General features: G+C 39.4%; 3 protein-coding genes across 4 annotated transcripts; 2 read left to right on the forward strand and 1 right to left on the reverse strand.

Moving 5' to 3' along the window:
• The first annotated feature begins 1,673 nt into the window (after positions 1–1,673).
• On the forward strand, positions 1,674–6,129 carry LOC112285995 (protein PLASTID TRANSCRIPTIONALLY ACTIVE 14). Its single transcript, XM_024527453.3, has 12 exons — positions 1,674–2,265; positions 2,796–2,933; positions 3,240–3,365; positions 3,631–3,759; positions 3,992–4,081; positions 4,205–4,355; positions 4,605–4,714; positions 4,832–4,903; positions 5,105–5,210; positions 5,316–5,513; positions 5,732–5,777; positions 5,871–6,129. The coding sequence occupies exons 1-12, from the start codon at positions 1,987–1,989 to the stop codon at positions 5,947–5,949; spliced, it is 1,524 nt and encodes a 507-aa protein (XP_024383221.1). The 5' UTR covers positions 1,674–1,986; the 3' UTR covers positions 5,950–6,129.
• Positions 6,130–7,926: 1,797 nt separating this feature from the next.
• On the forward strand, positions 7,927–9,515 carry LOC112285551 (uncharacterized). The gene is made up of 3 exons (XM_024526462.3): positions 7,927–8,372; positions 8,514–8,599; positions 9,132–9,515. The coding sequence occupies exons 1-3, from the start codon at positions 8,145–8,147 to the stop codon at positions 9,361–9,363; spliced, it is 546 nt and encodes a 181-aa protein (XP_024382230.1). The 5' UTR covers positions 7,927–8,144; the 3' UTR covers positions 9,364–9,515.
• Positions 9,516–9,862: 347 nt separating this feature from the next.
• On the reverse strand, positions 9,863–21,919 carry LOC112285550 (uncharacterized). 2 transcript variants are annotated; one of them, XM_024526461.3, is made up of 23 exons: positions 21,615–21,919; positions 19,685–19,964; positions 19,197–19,307; positions 18,801–18,857; positions 18,385–18,458; positions 17,993–18,092; positions 17,558–17,643; positions 16,935–17,035; positions 16,535–16,638; positions 16,348–16,401; positions 16,029–16,084; positions 15,875–15,913; positions 15,440–15,587; positions 14,986–15,170; positions 14,813–14,880; positions 14,454–14,526; positions 13,955–14,016; positions 12,751–13,622; positions 12,255–12,623; positions 11,754–12,061; positions 11,227–11,448; positions 10,408–10,455; positions 9,863–10,164 (listed from the first exon to the last, which is right to left on the reverse strand). In XM_024526461.3, the coding sequence occupies exons 2-22, from the start codon at positions 19,832–19,834 to the stop codon at positions 10,434–10,436; spliced, it is 3,261 nt and encodes a 1,086-aa protein (XP_024382229.1). In that variant the 5' UTR covers positions 19,835–19,964; positions 21,615–21,919; the 3' UTR covers positions 9,863–10,164; positions 10,408–10,433. The 2 variants fall into 2 exon arrangements, with proteins under 2 accessions (XP_024382229.1, XP_024382228.1); XM_024526460.3 differs by lacking the exons at positions 9,863–10,164; positions 10,408–10,455 and having other exon boundaries at positions 10,920–11,448.
• Between the last annotated feature and the right edge of the window lie 61 nt (positions 21,920–21,980).

Consider the following 21,980-nt stretch of genomic DNA (forward strand, 5'->3'; position numbering starts at 1 on the left):
TCCACATTACTAACTCATGAAGAAAATTTCGCATAAGCTTTTCTTTGGGTACAAGAAATACTTTTTACAAGAAATTTTGATAAATTTGTCATCTGTGTTGAAAGGCAAAAAATCGAAATCCTCAATTTTCTCTAATTTTGTTTTTTAATTATCCAATCAATTTTGGCTTAATATCATCTGCTGTGGTTTTTTTAATGTTCATTTTCAACATATTCTCTCACACTTTCATTTTGGGCTGTAATATCTGAAAATTACCAAAATAACTTTATTTTTGTGCAAATATCACTTTCAATGTACATTGTTTATTAACTTAAATAAATGGTTGATGTTTTATTTATTTGTTTGTTTGACAACATTCAATCACTAAATTGGGTAATAGTCAATTGATGATTTTGTTGCCTGAAAAATTATGGCATGATTTACAAAGCGACAGGATGATCTTGGTTCTTTAAACATCAAAATACTAAAACCATTGAGACAGTAACAAGAGTTTTTTCAAAAACAAATTAATGGTATTAAATGATAATGATTCTTTAAGCATGAAATTTAGGATCCATTTTAAGTAATTATAATATAAGAGGAAATTTACATGTGCTCATGTTTATTAGCATGTGCACTACACGAATAATATTTATTATCAAATATAAAAATGAAACGAAAATGTCAGTGAAGATTTATATCGTGTGAAACTAATTTCTAACAAAGTTTTCGATTATAATTTTATTTTAAAATGATATGACTCTTTTTTCTTTTTTGTTGGTTTCTTTCTTCTTGCATGTCACTTAGATTTTTAAAAAAATATATTTTACACGTCACCTCATGAATTTTTGCATCACTTTCTGTCCAATTATAATTTTTCATTGAACGTTTTTGTAAGTACCATATTGAAATATACAACTGAAAAGAAAAGAAAAGAAAAGAACAGAAAAGACTTTATAATAGAATCTTAAAACTCAGTTGTTGCATTTTGAACAAAACTTAAAGAAAGACATAAAATTGTGCTTGTTATTTACCAAGAATTGGATGGAAACCAATTCTTGTATTCCTCTCAATGACATCAAATTCATCAGTCACGAATAAAAAGCCTAAAATAGTTTTGTGAAATATTATCATACCAAAAGTGTAATCAACTATAATAAAAATAAAAAATAAAAAAGGAATTGATGATGAGACAAACAAGATCCCATTCATGAGGCAAACCTATATGACCATATATATATATATATATATATACACACTCACACAATTAGTTAATTAATTTTTACTCTTTGATCATAAACACACACATGTAAATATTATTTGGGTGCTGCAATTCAAGACACTACAACCAAGTTGTGACAAACCGAACCCAATCATAAAATAATTCAAAAGGGATGAATATTAAATGGGACACACACTAATATTGTGACACACAAGGCTTGTGAGGAGGAACGAGGAAAATTCCTCAAATGGGTCTCCATGAAGCCAAAAAAGGGGGCATAACTTTTGTGATTGCCATGTCATCGCACCAAAACTAATATAAAAAACAACCCCACTTCCACTCACACGGTCATAGGAGCCCATATGAACTGGACGGTCTCAGACCCTCCATGATCACGGTCGTAGGAGCAGGACGGTCATGGGGCGTCAACCCCCAGGCCGCAGCCTTATCCCCTTTTGTTGTAAACCAACGCACTGTTGGATTGTCGCGAATTTCTCCAAAATCTCGGTTGCGATTGTTGCTGTTTGCCACAGCAACGAAGTTAATTTACCGAGTTGTTTGTGTTCCTCGGGCTTTATCCACTTTCGGAGCCACTTTCCCGTCAAGGTTTTTGTGCATTAGGGTGTTGTCTGGAACCATTGTTTGTTGTGTTTTGGGCATTGGGTTCTTCCAATTGCACAGTGCCGGGGTTTATGTTGAGGAATTCGGGGAGGAGCCCAATTTTCCCCTCGAGCTCTGGACGTGATTTGGGCTTGTGAGTGGGGGAATCGAGGAGCTGGGGAGCAATGCAGGGGCTTCGGCTGGGAAGTGCTGCTTGCTCCGCTGGAATTGTGCAACGTCAGATTCTCAGCAATGGCGGTCAGAATGCTGTGAGGCTGGGTTGCAAGAATGTTGTCTTTGGCCTCCCTAGTTGGGATTTGGGATTGCAGCCAACTCGTGCTGTCTCTCTGCTGGATGGCGGTTCTACTGGAGGCAGAGTTAAGGCCAGAGCGACTGGCCGTGTCGCCCCAGCCGCTAATGCAAGCAACACGATGGAGTTGATTACCGCAGACGAGAAAGATGAGGTTCACTTGCTGCTTTACTGTTGTTGTTGCATTTGGCTTATCCTTGCAGATACCCGCAATCTGAATTACATTGGTCTTTTTTTTTTTTTTTTTTTTTTTTTTTTCATTTTTGTTTTACCTTTGAATTCTCCAGTTCTTCAAGGATTCCAAGTTTGGTTTTAGTTTTTCCTGCACACTAGCTTATAGCATTTTCAACCTTATGCTGAGAACTTAAGCGTCTATGATCTTCCAGGACGCCGTTGAAGTCAATACCTCTGCAATGTTCCCTTTTAGTTTCTTTGTGATTAGTTTTAGCTTGAGTGAGCCGAATTTCAATGACATGAAAAGTTAGGCATGTTTTAAAAGTGTTGAAGCTTGCTTTCTGTATTTTCTAACTTAAACCCTAAACCCTCAATCTTAAACCCTGAAGGTCGAAAGTATAGAGGATTGAGAATTTCAGTGTTGGTTATTGGGTTTTTTCTTCTCCTGTTCTTGTGGGAAGGACGTTGAAAACTGAAGATTAACCTAAACCGCTCACTTCATTTGTGTAGTTGGAGCTGCTTGAACCGGATTTCTACAGAATTGGATATGTCCGTCATGTGCGCGCCTATGGCATTGAGTTCAGAGAAGGACCAGATGGAATTGGCGTTTATTCAGCGAAAGACCTTCCTTACCTTGAGAAGCCACGAGTATGCTTCTTATCATTACTCAAATTTCCCGCTTCGAAGCTGTGTGGTTTCTACAGTAATGTTTACCTTGAATTTGAATATGGATGGAAATTAGGTTGGGTAACTCTTTGTTGCTTTTCAAATTATGGAGTAGTCATACATTTAGTCTACGAACCGTGTCTTTTGTTTCCGCTAAGGAGGAAGCTGGTGTACTTTTGAGAGTAAAGCCGTACCAATCCTAGAATGATGCTTTAGTATTTGTGCATTTGTTTTCTCAACACAGTTTTATGCTACTAATTCTTACAACTTCTCATTTGAATTGCACAGGTCATTCTAGAAGTCCCTATGGAGATTATGGTGACATGTAGGAAAGATCTGCCTTGGATGTTCTTTCCCGACATCGTACCAATGGGTCATCCAATTTTCGAAATTATCAACTCCACTGACCCAGAGGTTGATGAGACACACCGTATTAATCATTATCGTACCAAAAATTGCAGTTTTAAGTACTCTCATCAGATTTGTGTAGTTCTAAACCACGAGCTGAATTTGTGAAATTTTTTTATCAATGTTAGAACTTCTAGTCTACAACCATGTCCGTGTCAGGTCAGCATCACTTTGTTCTGAAATGGTTTAGCTTCTGTAGAGGGAAAGCTATAGCATTAACATGGACTTCAATGGTCTATCTCAATCATTGTACTTGTCACATGGATTGCAGAAGGATTGGGATGTACGCATGGCTTGCTTGCTTTTATTGGCACTAGACACTCCAGACAACTTTTGGCAATTGTATGGTGACTACCTGCCTAGCGTTGATGATAGCAGTAGTCTGCTTTTGGCTTCGGAGGTAAAGGATTTTGTTGACATTAGTTTCGTAGTTGCTGTGTTGTTACATTACTCGTCAGGCATTATACAAGTCGACAAAATTGATCACCTGAGCGTTTAAGGGTTAATTCATGAATTCAGTGTAGCTTGAACGCAATCGCCTATGAATAGATTTGTAGCTTGGCTATCATGCATACATGGCTTTCAAGTTGGAATTGTCCTTCACATATACTGCGTCGCTGGGTGGGTTGCAGGAAGAGTTGCTGGAACTTCAAGATTCTGAACTAGCTCAGCGAATTAGAGACTTGCAACAGCGAGCAGAAACTACTTGGGAAAAGCATTGGGTATGTATCGTTTACTGCTAGTGAGCTCTGGGCACATTTCAATTTTCCAACAATAATAGGGCATGGTTTTCTTTCGACCTGAATAAATAATTTCAATGGAGAGAGTGCTTTTTTGTGCTTCAGCCAGCAGATTCTATATTGAAGTTGAAGAGATTGTCTCGTGAGCCTGGGCGCTTTCGATGGGCACTTGCAACAGCTATGTCTCGTAGCTTCACAATGCCTATGAATGTAGGAACCATTGTTCAAGACGCTAACATGCTCATCCCTTATGCTGGTGAGCCTTTTGGCATGTGGAATTCATCGTCTTGTTCATGATTGTGTGAGGTCTATCTGTGAAGGTAGGTCTGTCTTTTCTCTTTGCAAAATCGGAATCCGTCTTCTGCATAGTTATTTTGCATCATATGGCACGCTCATAATGATATCTCCAAAATATTTTCATGATCAAACCAAGCTTGTTGACTTTGGTGAGTTTTCTCCTCTTCGCCATCTAGTTTTGGGACTTTAGGTTGGCCTCGTTTTGCAGATATGTTCAATCACTCAGTCCAGCCAACATGTTCTTATCGATTTCGGAAGAAGGATCGCATGCTGGAAGTGATTATCAATGCTGGTCAGGAAATCAAGCAAGGAGATGAGGTATATTTTGTTACCGTGGGCTGTTATTCTGCTTAGTTGAGCAGGTGCTGTAAAGTTTCCCCCAAATTGTCCTTGGAATAGAGAATCAATTCTTTGTGTGTATTCCGTGCTATGCAGATGACGTTCAACTATTTGGAGCAGGGCACAAATACGACATTTATGGAACGATATGGGTTCTCCACCGCCGCGGTAAGAACTTTGTTTTGAAGTGCTGTTGTTTTGATTGCTCATTGATAGCGTTAGGTGTCAGTTATTTTGTTCCTTCAATCTCATAATTCAAACCCTGGTCATGGTAGCACATAGCGGGATCAAACCTTGTATTCATAATCAAGCACTGTCGATTGCTTGAACGGCATAGTGTCACTAATGAGTCCGATTTCGGCCGTGCAGAATCCTTGGGATACTCTGAGGTTTTCAGGCAATTCGAAAATACATTTAGATTCGTTCTTGTCTGCTTTCCAAATTGCTGGAATGAAGGATGAGTACTACTATAATGGTATGTATGGACTCAATTCACTTGGGGAACACTCCAATCATGATATTCACTTTCTGCTATTCCGTTGATATGAGGATTGGTACTGAAGCTGATGTCTAATTGCAGAAACTGCTTCCGAGGAGGTAGACCCATTTATTGATGGTACAATCGTCGCAGCAGCTCGCACACTACCAACCTGGGAAGAAAAGGACTTACCTTATATTCCCAGCACAGAAATACGGTCTGCATGTGAATTACAACACGAGTGCCAGCAGCTGCTTGATGACTTCCCCACCACTTTAGAAGATGACACACGATTGCTCAGTACGCCACTGCTCCTCCTCATGTCATATCGTTGACTTTCTATTAACTGAATCATCTGAAATTTCATGGGTTCTGAAGTTTTACAGTTGACGATTCTCGCGACAGTAGAACCCACCATGGTTTTGTTAAGAGCTTCTATTTGTTGTTTTGATAGAAATATACTCGGCTGACTTGGTAATTGATCACGTGCTCATACTCAACTGTGGTTCTACATGCAGATGAGCAAGCAGATGTGAGAAGCCCAAGGTGGAAGGCTGCTATTAAGTAAGCTCCTCACATTCCTTTTCTGATAATCTCGTTTGTAATCCTTTGTTGTTCTATTTCAGAATTGCTTATGACATATGTTTTTTGTTTCAGGTACAGGATAGATCGAAAGTCTTTCATCAAGAAAATCATACAAGCTCTAGATGTGTACATGGAGAGGATACTGTATTAGATGTTTTTGTTTTAATTCATATTATCCATTTTAGGTGACACTTTCCATTGGTTACCATTACTTCCAGTCTCCGTTACGCTGGCTGATTGTCTATATGTTGAAGGCGTGAATTGAGGCATCGGGTGAGCACCCAATTAACATGTTAAGAGTGTATTGCTGCACCCAGTTACCGGTTCTCAATGGGGTTTTAAGTCTCTGATTCTATAGCTTGTCAGTGTGTACTCCAGATCTTACAAGTTTAACCATACAATGTCGGTTTAACATAATAGAGACCTGAGTGTGGACTTGACACTCTCGGATTAAAACAACAATGGATTTTAAAGGATGTGTGGGCACAGAATGGTGAGAAACTTTGCCTTCCGAATTCAGCATTTTCACGATCAGGAAATGGAAGATGAGTAAGTTTCATACAATTGTCTTCTTATAGAAACTGGTCTGCCATGTGAAGTGTGAATTGTATGTTTCTCTCTAATATACATGATGAATTTCCGCCAGTGATCCTTAACACGACTTAACTCTATTCCTCCACCTCTTTAATTGGTTGTAACCTGATCACGATCCATCGTTAAACTTCTTAACGTTGTGAGAACTAAGTTTTGTGAATGAAATGTAGTTTCTTCCTGGGATGCCACGTGGTGATACACTGCGCTTATTGAACCTCTCAGGCTGAGAAGTTGTCCATAAACTAACCTCCATTGTAGCATGAGTGAATAAATAAATGAGTACAAGGATAAAGTAGTCTTCTCTCCACTTGTAAATCCTATTGCTATAAACTACAATGAAAAAATGTTTGAGAGATGTACAAGCACTCTCCATGCCCCAATTTTTTCTGATGTAAAATTTCATCCTATAGTTACACTAAAGGGCTTGTTCAACGCCTTTGTACAACCTCAGACATACAGGTATTGTGATGTGATGATGAAGCAAGGCTCCTCGTTGCTTACAGGCTAAAGCAAAATTGCTTTCACTAGAACACTCAAAAGATGTTCACCATACCAACTTCCATGTCACAATGATACTTCGGTAAGAAATACAGAAAGACATGCAAAAAGATTTGTAGTCTAAATAGTACTGAATTACAAACCTAACCTTCACAACTTTCTTATAAAAGATTTTTTAAAAAAATATTTGATTAGTCATAATATATTTGTTTCAAATGATTCAAGGCTTTGTAACATTATTTATACAAATATATCAAAGATTGGTTTTTAAATGAATACACGTAATTAACATGGAGAAAAACCATGGATGATCAAAACATATCACTTTTTATGGTGTTGTTAGATGTTCATTATGCCAAAGTATTGAGACTAAGCATAAAATAGCAAATTGTACATGCACACAGACATTGATTGTTTATGAAATGCAAATGTTAATTGGGTTTATAACCTTCTTCATGGAATTCAGAATGAAAAATTAAATTTGCAGAAGTTAAATGTTTGATAATGATGAATAACTTTGGAAACACTTTATTTTTATGCATCTGGCTACCAACAATAGATTATTTTAGAACCACCTGATGGAGGCATTTGGTTGAGGTAAAATGTTTAAGTAAATAGTTTCCACACCTTGAAACGTCATTATCATCGAACTTTGTTTCCACTTTGAACTGCCCAGTATCTGATTACATCACATGGGTTGCATTTTGTTGAATATTCATTACTCCAGCTTCAGAACCTGCTAAGCCATCATTTTTGGTTGTTGAACCTTACACAATCTTACAAAAGAATTGTGTTTGCTTTCAGAATCTCCATAATTAAACAAAGGTTCACAGAGTATAATATTAGCCAAAAACCCAACCTATCACATTGGGTTGCTGCAGATCAGCATCACATCCTGTCTGACGAAGAAACCGACGTCCAGTGAGTCACACTTCGAAGGATTCCAGTCATACCTCACATGGTCCACATTGTGTGACCTCAAGAAATGCATGGTTTACATCAGTGACAAGGACCAATACGGCAATGTTCTTATTCCGTGCACAGAAAGCAATTTAAGCTTCATTCCAGTCGACCTGACAGTACTGTTTCTGGACCTAATGCTCAATGACTAGAGGTCGCCGCCAGTCCATCCCCCGCATTATGCATAGAAAACTTAGTCTCAAGTGTTGAACATTTCTGAAGAGCCGCAGAGTTTAGTCGAAGAGGTTTGGGTGAATTCAGTATTGAAGGTTTGGTTTCTGGACGGTTTTAGAGATGGCTGTGATGAGCACTGAGGCTGGGCAGCAAGGGGGAGTATGTGAGATGACTGACGAGGAGAAGAGAGAAAGGCTGCTGCGGACTTACAGAGCGCTGTGCGAGGAAAATTTTAAAGGAGTGCCGGAGATTTCCAGTGAAGAGCTGCTGCAGATCCTGACTCACCCTTGCGCGGATGTGAGAGCATCTGTCGTTCTCGTAGACTGTCGCTCCGAAGCTGAACAATCTGTAAGTTGTGTGCAATTAGTGCCAACTTCAAGAGTAGTTTGTTTCTCTCTTATTCTCTCCCATTATCTGAGTTTGGTATGTTGTTATTCTATGCGATGAGAGTCTCCAAGCTGATCAAGCAGAACATGGGATTGTGTGCAGGTTTCTATCTTTCCAGGGGCAGTGACAATGATCGAAGCGGAGCAGAATCTTGAGAAATACAAGCAAGTGGAGCTCATTCCTTACTGGTAAAAAGATATGGCGGGTTCTTTCCCTTTTCTCTAGTTCCTGTCTTATTTTCACACAAGACAATCAGATCTCCTCATGGCCACAACAGAATGTTTTTGTACCTCCGCAAGCTGAAACTTTACAATCTATGTACTCATTTGCCAATATTCATTTTAAAATTATGGACTTCAAAATCAAAGTGTTATCGCCAACAATTTCGTGCGTGTCAGTGGCTTGCAGTGTAAGGGTTCCAAGTTCCATCTGTAACTACCCCATGAACATTACCCAGGTTGTAAGTTCATCAGTAAAATTAAGAAAATATAGGAGACAAGGCACTACACGTAGCAAATCTTCCAGCCTATGCACAGCTTTAATTGCAAATAGAGTGGACTAAAGGGAGTGGTCCTCAAGAAAACTGACGGTAGCACTATCCTGAACTACACAAGATAAATACCATAATTTCGGTAGCATTGCAATATCTGAGACTAAATTCAATATTCATGTAATTGCTTGATGTGCTGATCTGATTGGAGACAGACGTTTTTGATGCAGCGCCATCGGGAGACGGTCGGGGTTTTTTACGAAGAAAATTCTTGAGAGAAACCTCGGTATCAAGATCAGGAACCATGTAGGTGGAATTCTTGATTGGAGCCATGTGAAGGGCCCGCTTGTCGATCCTAACACGCAGCAAGAGATCCAACGAGTGCACGCGGGTGGAGCTTACCATTTGAAACATCTACCCAGCTTTGGCAATCTCGAAATCTTATTACCGCAGGAGTCATGAGCACCAATATATTCAACTGAGTTGGAACAATCATTAACTTAGGCCGCAGTGAGCGACACGTGAATGGAGAATACTGCTCCATTGAGAATTAATTTTGGAAAACTTTTGTAATTATGATACCCACGAGAATAAACCCCTTATGGCAATACAAATTATGTGCAAGAATTATGCGCAAGTCTGATAAGGATTGTGTTATGGTCAATCAAATACAAAATACAGGATGTGCTCTGGACTTTCAAACCTGCTGAGTTCTTAGATCGACCAGCTCAACCCTCGACAGAACTGACCCGATTTCAAAAGACCATCAAACCAAAACATGAACTGAACGATGAGACAACGGAACAAGAGATGTAACGTGAATAAATTAGTTAGTGGAAATACTCAACCAAGCTTTGAGAGTGTGGACAGGTATCAACATGTAAGTATAAACGTCAAGCGCTTGCAAACGAACACTAATTCAAGGGAAAAAACCAAAGCATCAACAGAGACCAATACAAGGTTTTGTTACAACAGAGGTTTTATACAAAATTGAAAACCAGATAAGGTAACAATAATCAGTGAAGATTGACCCAGGAGCACAAACTCAGAGCACAAACTCGTTTCAGAAATTAGACCATGTGATGAAGGATGATACCAAAGTTAACCTACATCTACAATATAATAAGAGATGCTAATCTCATTGTAACAAAGAGCACCCATGCACTGATTAAAAGGGTGCTTTTGTTGTATGTGAACTTTGTATAACGGCTGAATTTGAGATAATTTTATAACGTTTCCAAGTCGATTCGGCAGAAGGCCTCTCTGTATCGTCACAAAGCACGAAATTAGTTTAACATGACAACCCAAATACATAGCATTCGATGGTATTTCTCACTAACAATGGAAATAAATAAATAAACAAACAAAAAATATCTCGGATCCATAAATTAGTTCTGAGACACAAATATCTATGAAGTCTTACACAAATAAGATATTTTGAAACTTTCCAAAACAGAGCCTAATCAGAAAATAATAATGAAGCTTTAAGTTAAAGCAGCTTCATACCTCAACAAAGGAGATGCAGAATAGACCTATCTGCAAATGAATGTTGAACTGAACACACAACAGGTGTTACAAGAATTTAGTAATTATTGAATCCTGATTACATTCAAGGTATTCAAGGTGTTCAGTGTATCACCTGAGTAACCAAATTGGAAGATAGCGACCAGCATCACAAGCCAAACAGTCAAAAACAAAGAGGTGATACATTATTGAAGGTACGAAATCAGGTCAAGAAGCAACATTGATGCAGAGGTTGTGGCTGGGGAGAAAACTTGATGTTCATTGAAGACAACTATACGCATGAAGCACTAAAACAGAAAGTCGAATGAGGAAACACCAGGCAGATTCTGTGATCCCAGACATGCTGACCGCAAGATCATTATCAAGTACACCCAACACAAAATGCAGGGACCTCAATACAAATGAAGTGAGCATCACCCATAGTTGATACCTACCACACAATCAACTCCGAAATTATATAGAGATATCAACAAAAAAGAAAACTAAATCAAAAATCGAAACAAGCCTGTTTGCACATGGTACGAGGAAAATACCATATGAAACAAATTTTACTGCATAAGGTGTATCCACTTGGTAAACCCAGCATATTACAAAAGCAGGATGTTTTTGCATCCAGTTGAAAAAAAGAAAGAATATTAAAGAATTTAACAAATACCATAGTACAATCACAAAGTTACATACTCTTACAGATGCTTTGACTTGTAAGGACCATACTTCAGCCAAAGAATAGTGCTTAGGACTACACCTCCCAGTAGGATTATATGTAAGACAAATCCAGCAGGGTCATGAGTCTTTCTTAACTGTGGTAGAGATGTGCTGCGGAGGGCATTAGCTAATGAGGAAAATCGATCATGGGTGACAAGTGCGGAGCCCCTGTCCATTGATGGTACACGAGGAGCTTCCGCTATGGACTTGGGGGGGTACAATGCCCACTGCATTGCCCAGATGGCAAGCGGCCGCATGTACGCCAATGATCTGAAGTAGCCATCGATTGTCCATGCTTCCGGAGTTTGAAACCAATATCTGCATTTATCGATACCAGTTGAATTCAAGCACACGTTTCAGCACGAAAAGAGTGTATATGCTAGACCAGAATTTTATCAAAAGACACTAATGAAGGTTGCCGCGAGTTCCCAATAAGCCCAATCACAGATTGCTCTTCTTTTTAGCTGAGTTAGATCATATAGATCGTATAAAACACAGTGCGGATAAATAGTTCTATTCACAAATTGTAAGATAACTTGTCTTTCTCAAAATGTATCCAACTTAATGGACAGTACATCACCAAGATATATGACGTTCGGAAAAAGATGAGGCTAAATACTCACCCGAGATCAGACCAGCCGGCTAGAAACACACCCTGAGCAGCTGTGAACGCCTGCTCAACCATTCCTTCGTGTATCATAGCTGCTGATGCTGCATATGTTACCCCAGTCCAGATTTCACGTGATTGCATGCAAGTTTCATCCACCTTTCCATTGGGATGCATGCCGTTTGCAGCTCCCCACTTACCACCCTTGACCTTCATCACGTTGAAGTCAAATACTTTCTGTAATGCGCTGCGAGCTTTGTAATCATCGAAAAGAGGTGGCAAACCCGATGCCCAAGCGTACCATTGGCCTGCCAGTTGATCAGCCTGCACACGTGAAGTAAAAGTCAGTTGAAAACTATCACACACTGCACAACCATATCGGAAAAACGACGGGGAAAAACTAATAAAAACAACTTATAATCTCAAGTATCTCAAGTTTGAACTAAATAGAAGAAAGTTAGCCAGAGCTACAAAAGCGACCAAAGAACAAAGCACCGACAGAGAAGTATGTGAGTACCTGAACTGAGTTACTGTTACTGCTTGTTCCACTGTCATAGTTGAAATACTCTCCATTCCAAAGCTTTCGCTCATAAACATCTCTAGCTTGATTAAATTTTCCTTTGAAATAAGTGGCTGCATCCTTATCATCTACAAGATCAGCCATGGCAGCCGCAGCTTGCAGTGCAGCTATCCACAAACCTCCACAGTATGCACTAACACCATGAACAGACCACGTATCATATGTCTGATCCGGGAATCCATCGTTCTCAATCAGACCATCCCGGTCCCGATCAAATTGGTCCATGTACGCCATTGCTGCATATACAGCTGGCCAAACAGCTTTGGCAAATTGTCTATCTCCTGTAGCAACCACATCTCTGTAAACCTGAGCAAAAAAGCAACATCATTCTAAAAGTCAGAAATAATCTAGTTTTTCTCCTAGAAAAGTGCAACATATCTAAAAGAACATGAATAAAGCCTACAATGCTAAGTAAGAACAGCTGACACAATACCTGAAGAACAAACTTTGGATTAAGATCTTTCCAGTGGCTAGTGTCATGGATGTTGTATGCATTAACTTCAACCCAAGGGTCATGTTGCCCAAGATCGTGCGGAACCGCGCCAAACACCTTCCTTATCCCCACGCCCCCGTCAGCCATATATTTAACTTTTTCAGGATTCTGAGAAAGAGTAGCTGCGGCGACATCACGTTGTATTGCAAGTTCCAGCTTCGGAAATAGAGCAAGGAGTGCAAATGACGCATAGAAATGAACGTCATAAGTATTCCACATGATGTACTCAATACCTTCTAGATAAAGGAACTGTCCAACATTCTCTTCACCCTCCTGAAGTAGACTGGGCCCTGTGGCTATTCCAGCCTCGGAGGAACCCAACATTGCTGTTTGCATTTGCTTCAATATCAGGTGTTCCAACGTTTCTGTTTGCATTTGATCAGCAGTCTCCCCGGATTGCAATCGCTCAGTTTCTTGGCTGGCAGCTAACTCCAACTCAGCTTTATCTCTAAGGCTAAACAAAGATTCACTTGTAGGGAATCCAGCTACATGTTCTAATTCAGAAATATATTGAACTTCTTCATCTCCTAGTCCTTGAAGAAACGGATTAAAATCTGCTGAAGGTGCAACATCTGTATTTAAACCAGTATCCTCGCCTTCTTGGTCATTTTCTCTTACTGTGCTTAGGTCAGGACCGGAAGAAGCTGAGTACACATCTATACCTTCACCAACCTTCAAAAGATCCAGAGGGAAAGGGACTTCCAAGCTTGTTGCACTGGATATCTCTTCCTTGGAGGGAGAACAAGGAGCAGAAGTATGTACGGAGGTTACAGTTGAGAGCTCTGACGGTCCTTGTAACGCTGGCAAACCATCTGCAATCGGAGCAGCACCTCATGAAGTAATAATGTTTATATGCACTGCGTTTCATTGCAAAAACAATAAACAGGATATCTCTATGTAGGATAGACATACCAAAAAGTAGATGGAAATACTGAATAAAGGACACAATTCAGTAAGCATGCATGAAATTAAGCTGAATATGACTAGGCAGTATCTCCGACATGCCAGGAATGATACAATCCTCCGTATCTCTTCACTCTGCAACTTCCTTAAATCGCAAACTTGGTAGGAAGTGCATCATGTCAAATCACGAATTTTGGAGCTGCACTGAGAGTTGAAATGTTACATGGCTGATAGATCTTACCGGTCCAGATAGTGCCACCAGCAACTAAGTAATACAACTCGTTGAAGAGTGTGACACGATACCTGAAAAATTTTGAAATTTGAAACTGAGTTCTCGAAGACTAATTGAAAATACCCAGACCCACATACTCGCTTCACACATGACCAATATACTAAAGCACATTGAAGCAGTAGACGATGAGGGAATATAGTTACATGGGGAACATACACGAGTAACCTTAAAATCAGAAAGACAGCAGACTATTTCGATTTGCAATTCTGGTTGCAGATGATAAAGCAATACAAACAGTAGCTCACAAGAATGATGCAATCTTTCAACAAATCATTTAAAAAAATTGACTGCAGCGGGATCAGACTATCACAATCGGAAATCGACTGTGACACATTACGGCTCATAAGCCTAACAGAAAAGAATATCAGTGATTCAGATCGCAGTGATCAGAATGAGGTCTGGAAGAGATGAGTAATTTAAACGATCTTATAGACTGGAAAGGAAATACCATTCAGGGAGTTTTTCATCTTTAAGTACTGGTTGCTGCCAATCTTCTATTGCTATCTCCCATTTCCGATAGTCTACGTGCACACAAGAGGTCTTTTCATCTCGTTCAGAAGCATTTAAACACCATAAAAATATACACTACGAACTTTTGCCTTCGACAAAATAAAGGATAAAGGTATTTGATCTAAAACTCATGACAAGACAACCACAACCCTAAACTTCCTAATTCACGAATTCTCACAACCCACAGCATCCCAGTGAATTAAGATGCAAAGACTGGAATTCAGAAAGATTGCACCAAATCCAGACAAAGAAATTACTGAATGAAAACCATTACAATAGAAAACTTCAATGTCGTACCACGGAGGGCGTCACGTGTCAGTTTGGATGCTGCATCTCCAGCTGTGCCATAGAAGGACGTGTAGCGTCTACAAAATCACTCAAACATCAGGCACGAGTTTTGGAGGATATTGACATGACTGAGCAAACAATTAACATTAGAAATATAATACTTATAGGCTGTAAAGTCCCACCTGTGGTAAGACTTGCCCTTCAAGAACTTGACTTCTGGAGAGTCCCATGCTAACGAGAAAACGACATCACGTTTTTCACCTGGAGGTACCTCTACACGAGCAGCAATCGCAGCACCAATTGCAGAACCTTGACGAGTCGGTGCAGAGGGTTTAAAATTCCAATTTTCTTTATCAAAACTTCCGTTCTGTTAAAGTTGGTGCACCATATCAATAGAAGAAAGCTTTGTACCCATACCATATTCAAACGCCAGAAAAGCCAGAAACGTTTCCTTGCACGAACTTGATAAGTTACTTGTGTCACTTATTTAATGCTGTAAGTGACAGTTCCACAGCATACTGCTTCCCTGTTTTAACAACTCCTTGCCATGATTCTATAATAGCTTTACTCGAACAGTTTGCAATTGATATGAAGACTTTCATGACGGCAAATAATCAAGTAAAGATCGAACACTACCTCTTTCACTTCTGTCCACATGTCTTTTGCAGTAACTTCAACCTCTTTACCCCCTAGCGAGAAACAAGGACAGGTAGTCAAGGTCACATCACGCATTTCCTTTGCTGCGATGGCAAATGTAACAGGACGGCCCCCTTTGGCACCAGTCCTGCATACAACAACATCCTGCTAATTAGCATCAATAAATCGCGGGTTGTAAGTAGAACATCCAAGGAAAAAATATAAATAAAAATACAAAAAATAAATCTATCGTAATATTTTGAAGTTTGAGCTCAAGAATCATAAGACTAAAATAAATAAAGCATTAATTAAAGTAGAAAATTTTCCTAGGGCGTCATTCAAGACCAAGTATCTTTGTTAAAATTTAAAATTCAACGTGTAGCGTATTAACAACTTAGTAACTATTCATTTGCAAGGCAAAAGATAGATGGATACTTGTGATGAAGACGAACACCACTCACACCACCTTCCTCCCTGCATGTTTTCCAACGAATGTAAAATGAGTGTAAAACCAAATTGTAATATGATCTTCTCACAAAAACTTGAAACACCGTATGGTGTGAGATTCAAGGGTTTCCCTTGCACTCACTCAAAAGGCTCATTGAAGTGTCCACCAGTAGTAGCTGAGTTTCCACCAATAGAATTCTGTCACAGAAGGCAGCAGATTAGAGCTGAATATACGATAACTCGTTAACAATCAAACTTAGGAAAAGAAATAACTTGAATCAGCAAAACGCAGCAAACACTGTGGCCAAACAATAATGAATATAATGCGCCTCACATACAAAATAACAAAATGTAATAATATGCCAATTACTTTGTATCCTTCTTGTCTACTATACAGCACTTTGGAATTTTAACAGGGCACTTATTCTACCCAAAAACAAATCATAGTACGATTCACTTACAGCCCAAGTGAAAAGGAGGGTGACATCTGCAGCTTGTTTGCCAGTATTCATGACCTGAATGAAAAGATATAAACCAAACATGAGGATTAATTAGATGATGTCCATTAATTTTAAAACACGGAAAGTCAAGAGACAAAATCAAGAGATCTGTGGGTATTCATGTCAGGAAGCCGAAACCAATACTCACCACGTAAGAAAACACACAACAAGGAAAGCTACTTTCTTCGTAATTGTGAGGAATAAATGGAGAAACTTGCCGGCACGATATTTTTAGGTCTGGGTCTGGTTCACCTGTTCAAATCAAGATACCTAACCATTTCAGGCAGATCTACATATACTGACTTGCTGGACAACAAGTCAAACATGAACAAAGTGTAGAATGCGTAAGGAGATTTCAGAACACATTCGCGGATTCAGGTCATTATTATTTAGAACTACTGGCTAGAGATCTGTGAAAATCAAAAACTCCTACTATCTTTCAAGCTCGAATATGTTAAAGAGTCATCCAACTTCAAAAATGAACTATGCACGTGAATCTTATTCCTACATGAACCAGAAAAGAGACACAAAAGGAATACCGTAAGTACCTTCATATATTGTCCACGCACGGGGGAAAAGAGCATGATATGTTGAGTTCTGGCCATCTAGATTCCAGTCCCAAGACGATACACTGGTATCATCTTTCGTACTGTCAACACAACATAAAGCATTATGCTTCAGTATTTCAATAACATAATTAAGATCAACAAACACCAGCCAATAGGACCTTACTCAATTTCATAAAGTGTTGAATCAATGGATCTCAGAATATCGTCTTTGCAGGGCGTACGTACATAGACACCTGTTTCTTTAAGGACACATAGTTTACGTGGTCAATTGATGTGTCTGCGAACCAGGAAGGTGAAGAAAAAAAAATCTGGAATCACTAATTTTCTTCCGAACGATAAATTTCATTCATATGTTCATACGGGACTAGCTTTGACAATCGCGTTACTTTTTTAGTAATTTGCCAAACTTAATGGCCGTAAAATAGCAAGCTTAATATAAATCAAATTAAATCTAAAAAAGCATTACGGAGCCTATGAAAGAGAATAGGTAGGTATCACATATTCATCATGTTCCGATTCTCCTCTAGATTCCACATACATAAAAAAAATTAGTTTACAGCTCAAATTCAAAATACTATTTTATTGGTATTTCTAGCTCTTACTCTGAAAGTTCTTGTGGTCGACCAGGGTACAGCACAGATGCATCTTTCTTCACAACTCCATTGCCCTTATCACGTTTAACAAAAACCTACATCAAGAGCTCGAGTTGAGAGAAGTTTCAATCATGAAGAAAGTCACTTCCGACAAAATAATATACGCACCAATCACGAAATCAGTACATTGAAAACCTTCTGGCAAGCATCGTGCCATTGAACTTTCAAAAATCCATCGAATTCGATTGGTGAGCTCACGAGCATGTTTCATCTGCAGCCTGTTGGTAGCAGGTACGCATGACATACCCAACCCAAATACTTTGAAAAATGAAAGCAAGATATGCATCGAAAACCACGGTAGATAAACACTACATACTTTCATGAAAAGCTGTCACAATCGGCTAAAAGAACAAGTCCAATATGAAAAATAAAAATAAATAATACCGAAAATTGATCGGCTAACACGGGAGCTTCCTCACAGACGCCAGGAATTAACTGCCATCTTCTAAAATCCCCCCTGAAGCCACGGCCTATACTTCCACCCCTGCATCACGAGGCAAATATCACTTCGATGAACATGCAACTTCTAACATGGAAAAGCAGCCTTCATCAGCAACCATTATCAGATTTCTTTAAGATTATACATAGAGAGAGTCTTGGTGTTTTGAATGAAGAGATAATTTGCAATAGGATGGAAAGAAAACTGCAGAATTGTAGCTTTCCGTCACAAGTAGGCGAAAATGGTAATGATCCAAAAATTTGTCTACTCTGCCGCTAAAAGCACATCAACAATGGGCCGTTTCTAAAGCTTCCACCGAGCAAAAGGATGCACTGACCCCATTCCACCGCACGGTACACCATGACAAGCAGAGGGCTTCGTCTCGCGATTGAAAGGATCAATTGGAGGAGCCTGCAATTGCAGCACGAAGTTTGAATATGTCAAGATATTGAAGGTAACCGCGCACAATTACAATTTGACTTAATCACGTGAATTGCAGGATTTTCAGATAGTAAAAAGAAATTGATCTTCAATAAGAAAATTCCTTCCGTGTCACATGAACTGTGAACCACAACGAATCAATTTCCTTCAATTCAAGAAGAGAGCAAGAAGTTTATGAAACTGCTTGACAGTGAAGAGTACAAACACTGACACAAATGGCACATGATGAGTAGAAAGAAGCCATTGATGCAATGTAAAGAGAACTGTACGCTGCCAACAAGTTTGATGATAACCAGGTTGAACATAATTTACCCGGCCTTGAGCTCGCTCTGACTTCACATAAAACCACATACGCATTCCTAAAGTTATCTGCACATTCACAAAATTTTGCAAATGCTTTACATAACCAATACATGCTCCAATGTGATACCCTAATAATCACTATAAATTTTAAAAATGTTTCCTCAACTCAATCTGTAAAAATTAGACCAGTAATAATAACCCATCTGAATCAGCGAAACAGTTGATCCAAAAATGCAGATCTTGCTGATATATTTCCATAGAGTATAGTCAAAGGGAGATAATAATATCCCAAAATTCTACAACAAGGTAACAACAGTCTTCGCAGGTAATCAAACAGGGTTTTATCGCAATTACAATTCAAGCCAACAACCAAATCCCATAGCTCTGACATGATAGAGTTCTTACCATTCTCACAGCTTCCATAAAGGTGACTCGAAACTCTGTCAGGAAATCAGCATGGCTGTTAAGCTTGCGTCGCCATGCTAGTGCAGAAGGGGCCCCAGGATCGTGATCCAACTGTTCAGACAAGAAAAACACTGAAATGTCAGGACATAAAACCTTTCAAAATATTGCACATGCTAATGTTAGGTTTGTGCCCTCTAAAACTGATAACGCCACATTATTCAGACAGCAACTCAATAGTTCATGAGAACAACACACTAAAAACATTGTGGCTAATTTCTGAGCCCCTACATTTGCTCTGCAACTTCAATATGCTTCGCTGCCACCCATAGCATTCATGATTCATATATCTGAATCCAAAAATGATAATTTCCTGCAATCATATCTAAGAGTCCGCTAAAATTCAAAAATCAAGATTCACACGCCAATATCATATTTACTTTGCCTGCTGTAATCTGAAAACCAACAGATTTAAAGAATCATTTACGTACCATGGCCAAAGTTGGCTTGTGCACATACTCTGCAAGAGGCCATGATGGGCGACGGCCATGGAAAGTATTGCTACGAATTGCTCTTGGAGAAGAAATTCCTCCAGGAATTGCCCTTGGAGATCCTCCAGGAACTCCTCCAGGAGACGACATAGCTTCCAAGGTAGAGTATATACTACTCTTTCTTTGTCAAAATCTTAGAAGCATCTGAGATCGGGCGAATTCTCAAGTTCAAACCTTTCAAATATTTGCAGATAGTACATCACCAAGGTTGCATGAACACCTGCATGCACAGCAGCCAGTTATATCCGCAACCAATCCTCAAAAACACAACATTTGTACAGGAAAATGATACCACGAATTATGTGCAAGGCATTTAGGTCCTTCCGTTATGCCAACCTCATCACGAGTTACAATACCGAATATAAGAGTACCTCGTGCGGACCACTCTAGAAAAAAATGATGTCAAACATCGTCATTCAGAAAAATTAATCTATGTCTGACATCTTCTGCATATAAAACTTTATTATTCTTCCCAAGAACATATTAAGTATTGACCCAAACATGGACAAATGCATACAAATTTTTCAACAATTCTCTGTGTAACCAAGAGAATTTCTATAATCGCTTTAACTGAACTTTTTTTCGAGCTGATTCGCAGAACTCATTCATTCCGATTAGCACAACAATAATTTGAATCGAAACCCCGAGACAATCATCACCACAGCTTGCAAATGAGCCATAAATTCAGGAAAACGTGGAATCAACCTGATGCGAATTCCATTCTAACTCGCTGAAAAATAATGTATGCAGAGCACAGGCAAGATTGGAATTTCTGCATTGCAAAATGCTCACAATGTACAGAAATAAGACACAATTCAGAAGTGAAATCAATCAGAAGAGAATCCAGCGATATGTCCAGCAGCATGCTCAGATCAAATTAGACACCAGAGTGAACAGAAATATAAGGTCTAAGCAGAAGACAACATGTTCGTAAATGAGCAAAACTTTGAACTTTCAAGCACATTGCGCTGACATCTAGATCCTCCCAAAAGCACAAAACGAAGAAATTATCCACGTCGAACGGATTCCAACAGAACGCCCTACAAACAGAAGAGAGATATCGTGGTTCAACGAGCATAAAAAGGTCTAATGCTACCTATTCTATCTGGAGAACATAAGAATACTTGACCAGTAACACCTTTCTGAATTGATTAACAAAGATATAAAAACGATTAATTCAATTTTCAGCTTCGCAACCAAAACTCAAGCATTAAAACAAAGAAAAGAATAATCATAATTGTTTTTTAAAAAGTTCACATTAAGTTACATGTTAAGGATTATTACAAAATGAAACTTACTTGTCCGCAGTTTCGACACATGCTATTCATACAAGCGCAGAAGCACGCAGAACACACTCAGTTTCAAATCTTCCGGAACACAAAGCTCAATTCAATCCCATCCACAAACTATTCAGAAAAAATGAAAAGAAATTAAAAAAAAAAAAAAACAAAACAAAACAAAACAAAACTAACACCCCCTCCTCTCGCCACTTCGTCAACAAAAACACATCGTGCCAAAATGCAAAAAAGAACACACCAGCCTGAAGTCGACTCCACCTCAACCACCGCATAATTCCAACAAGTATTCAAACTCACATACGCACACACACTCACACGCTCACTCACCTCAACAAGATCACCCCCTATTCCAATCACACTTCCATTGCGTCCTAAACCAAGACCTCCCAATTCTCGTCTCAAACTTCAGCTTTCCTCACACTCGTCACCACATTCGAACAAGCCAAACCATGTCTGCAGAGTAATGCTGTACCACTACGGATTAAGGCGAACGGATTAATTACAAAATACATCTACCAAAAAAAAGGAAATCCGGTCGGTTTCTTTAGCCCACGGTGGCCGTAATTCCGCACCTAACAGCGCAAGCGTGGTGTCGGCAAATAGCTTGGATCCTCGGCAACGAGATCCCGCACTCCAACGCACAGATCCCCGACTCGCTCGATCGCTAAACGCCTCCAAGCGCAACAATTCCCGCATGCACACACACTGCCCCTGCCCCCTCCCTCGCTTGCTCTCCTTCCCTCCCCTTTCCTTTCCTCGAAGCCCGGACACTTTGGCTCCCGAATCTGGTCCAGTTGCTACTACTACAACTGTAGGGCCTCAGTCCCCAATTTTAAAAATGTAACCCTCCATAAACTAAATCTTAACCCTCACTAATAATCGGAAATCAAACTATACCTCTTCTTGTTCACAAGGCACTGCTCCAAAGGAAGCGAAGC

This window comes from Physcomitrium patens, chromosome 8 (assembly GCF_059467195.1).
Source record: "Physcomitrium patens ecotype Gransden chromosome 8, ASM5946719v1, whole genome shotgun sequence".
NCBI classification, from domain to species: Eukaryota; Viridiplantae; Streptophyta; class Bryopsida; order Funariales; family Funariaceae; genus Physcomitrium; species Physcomitrium patens.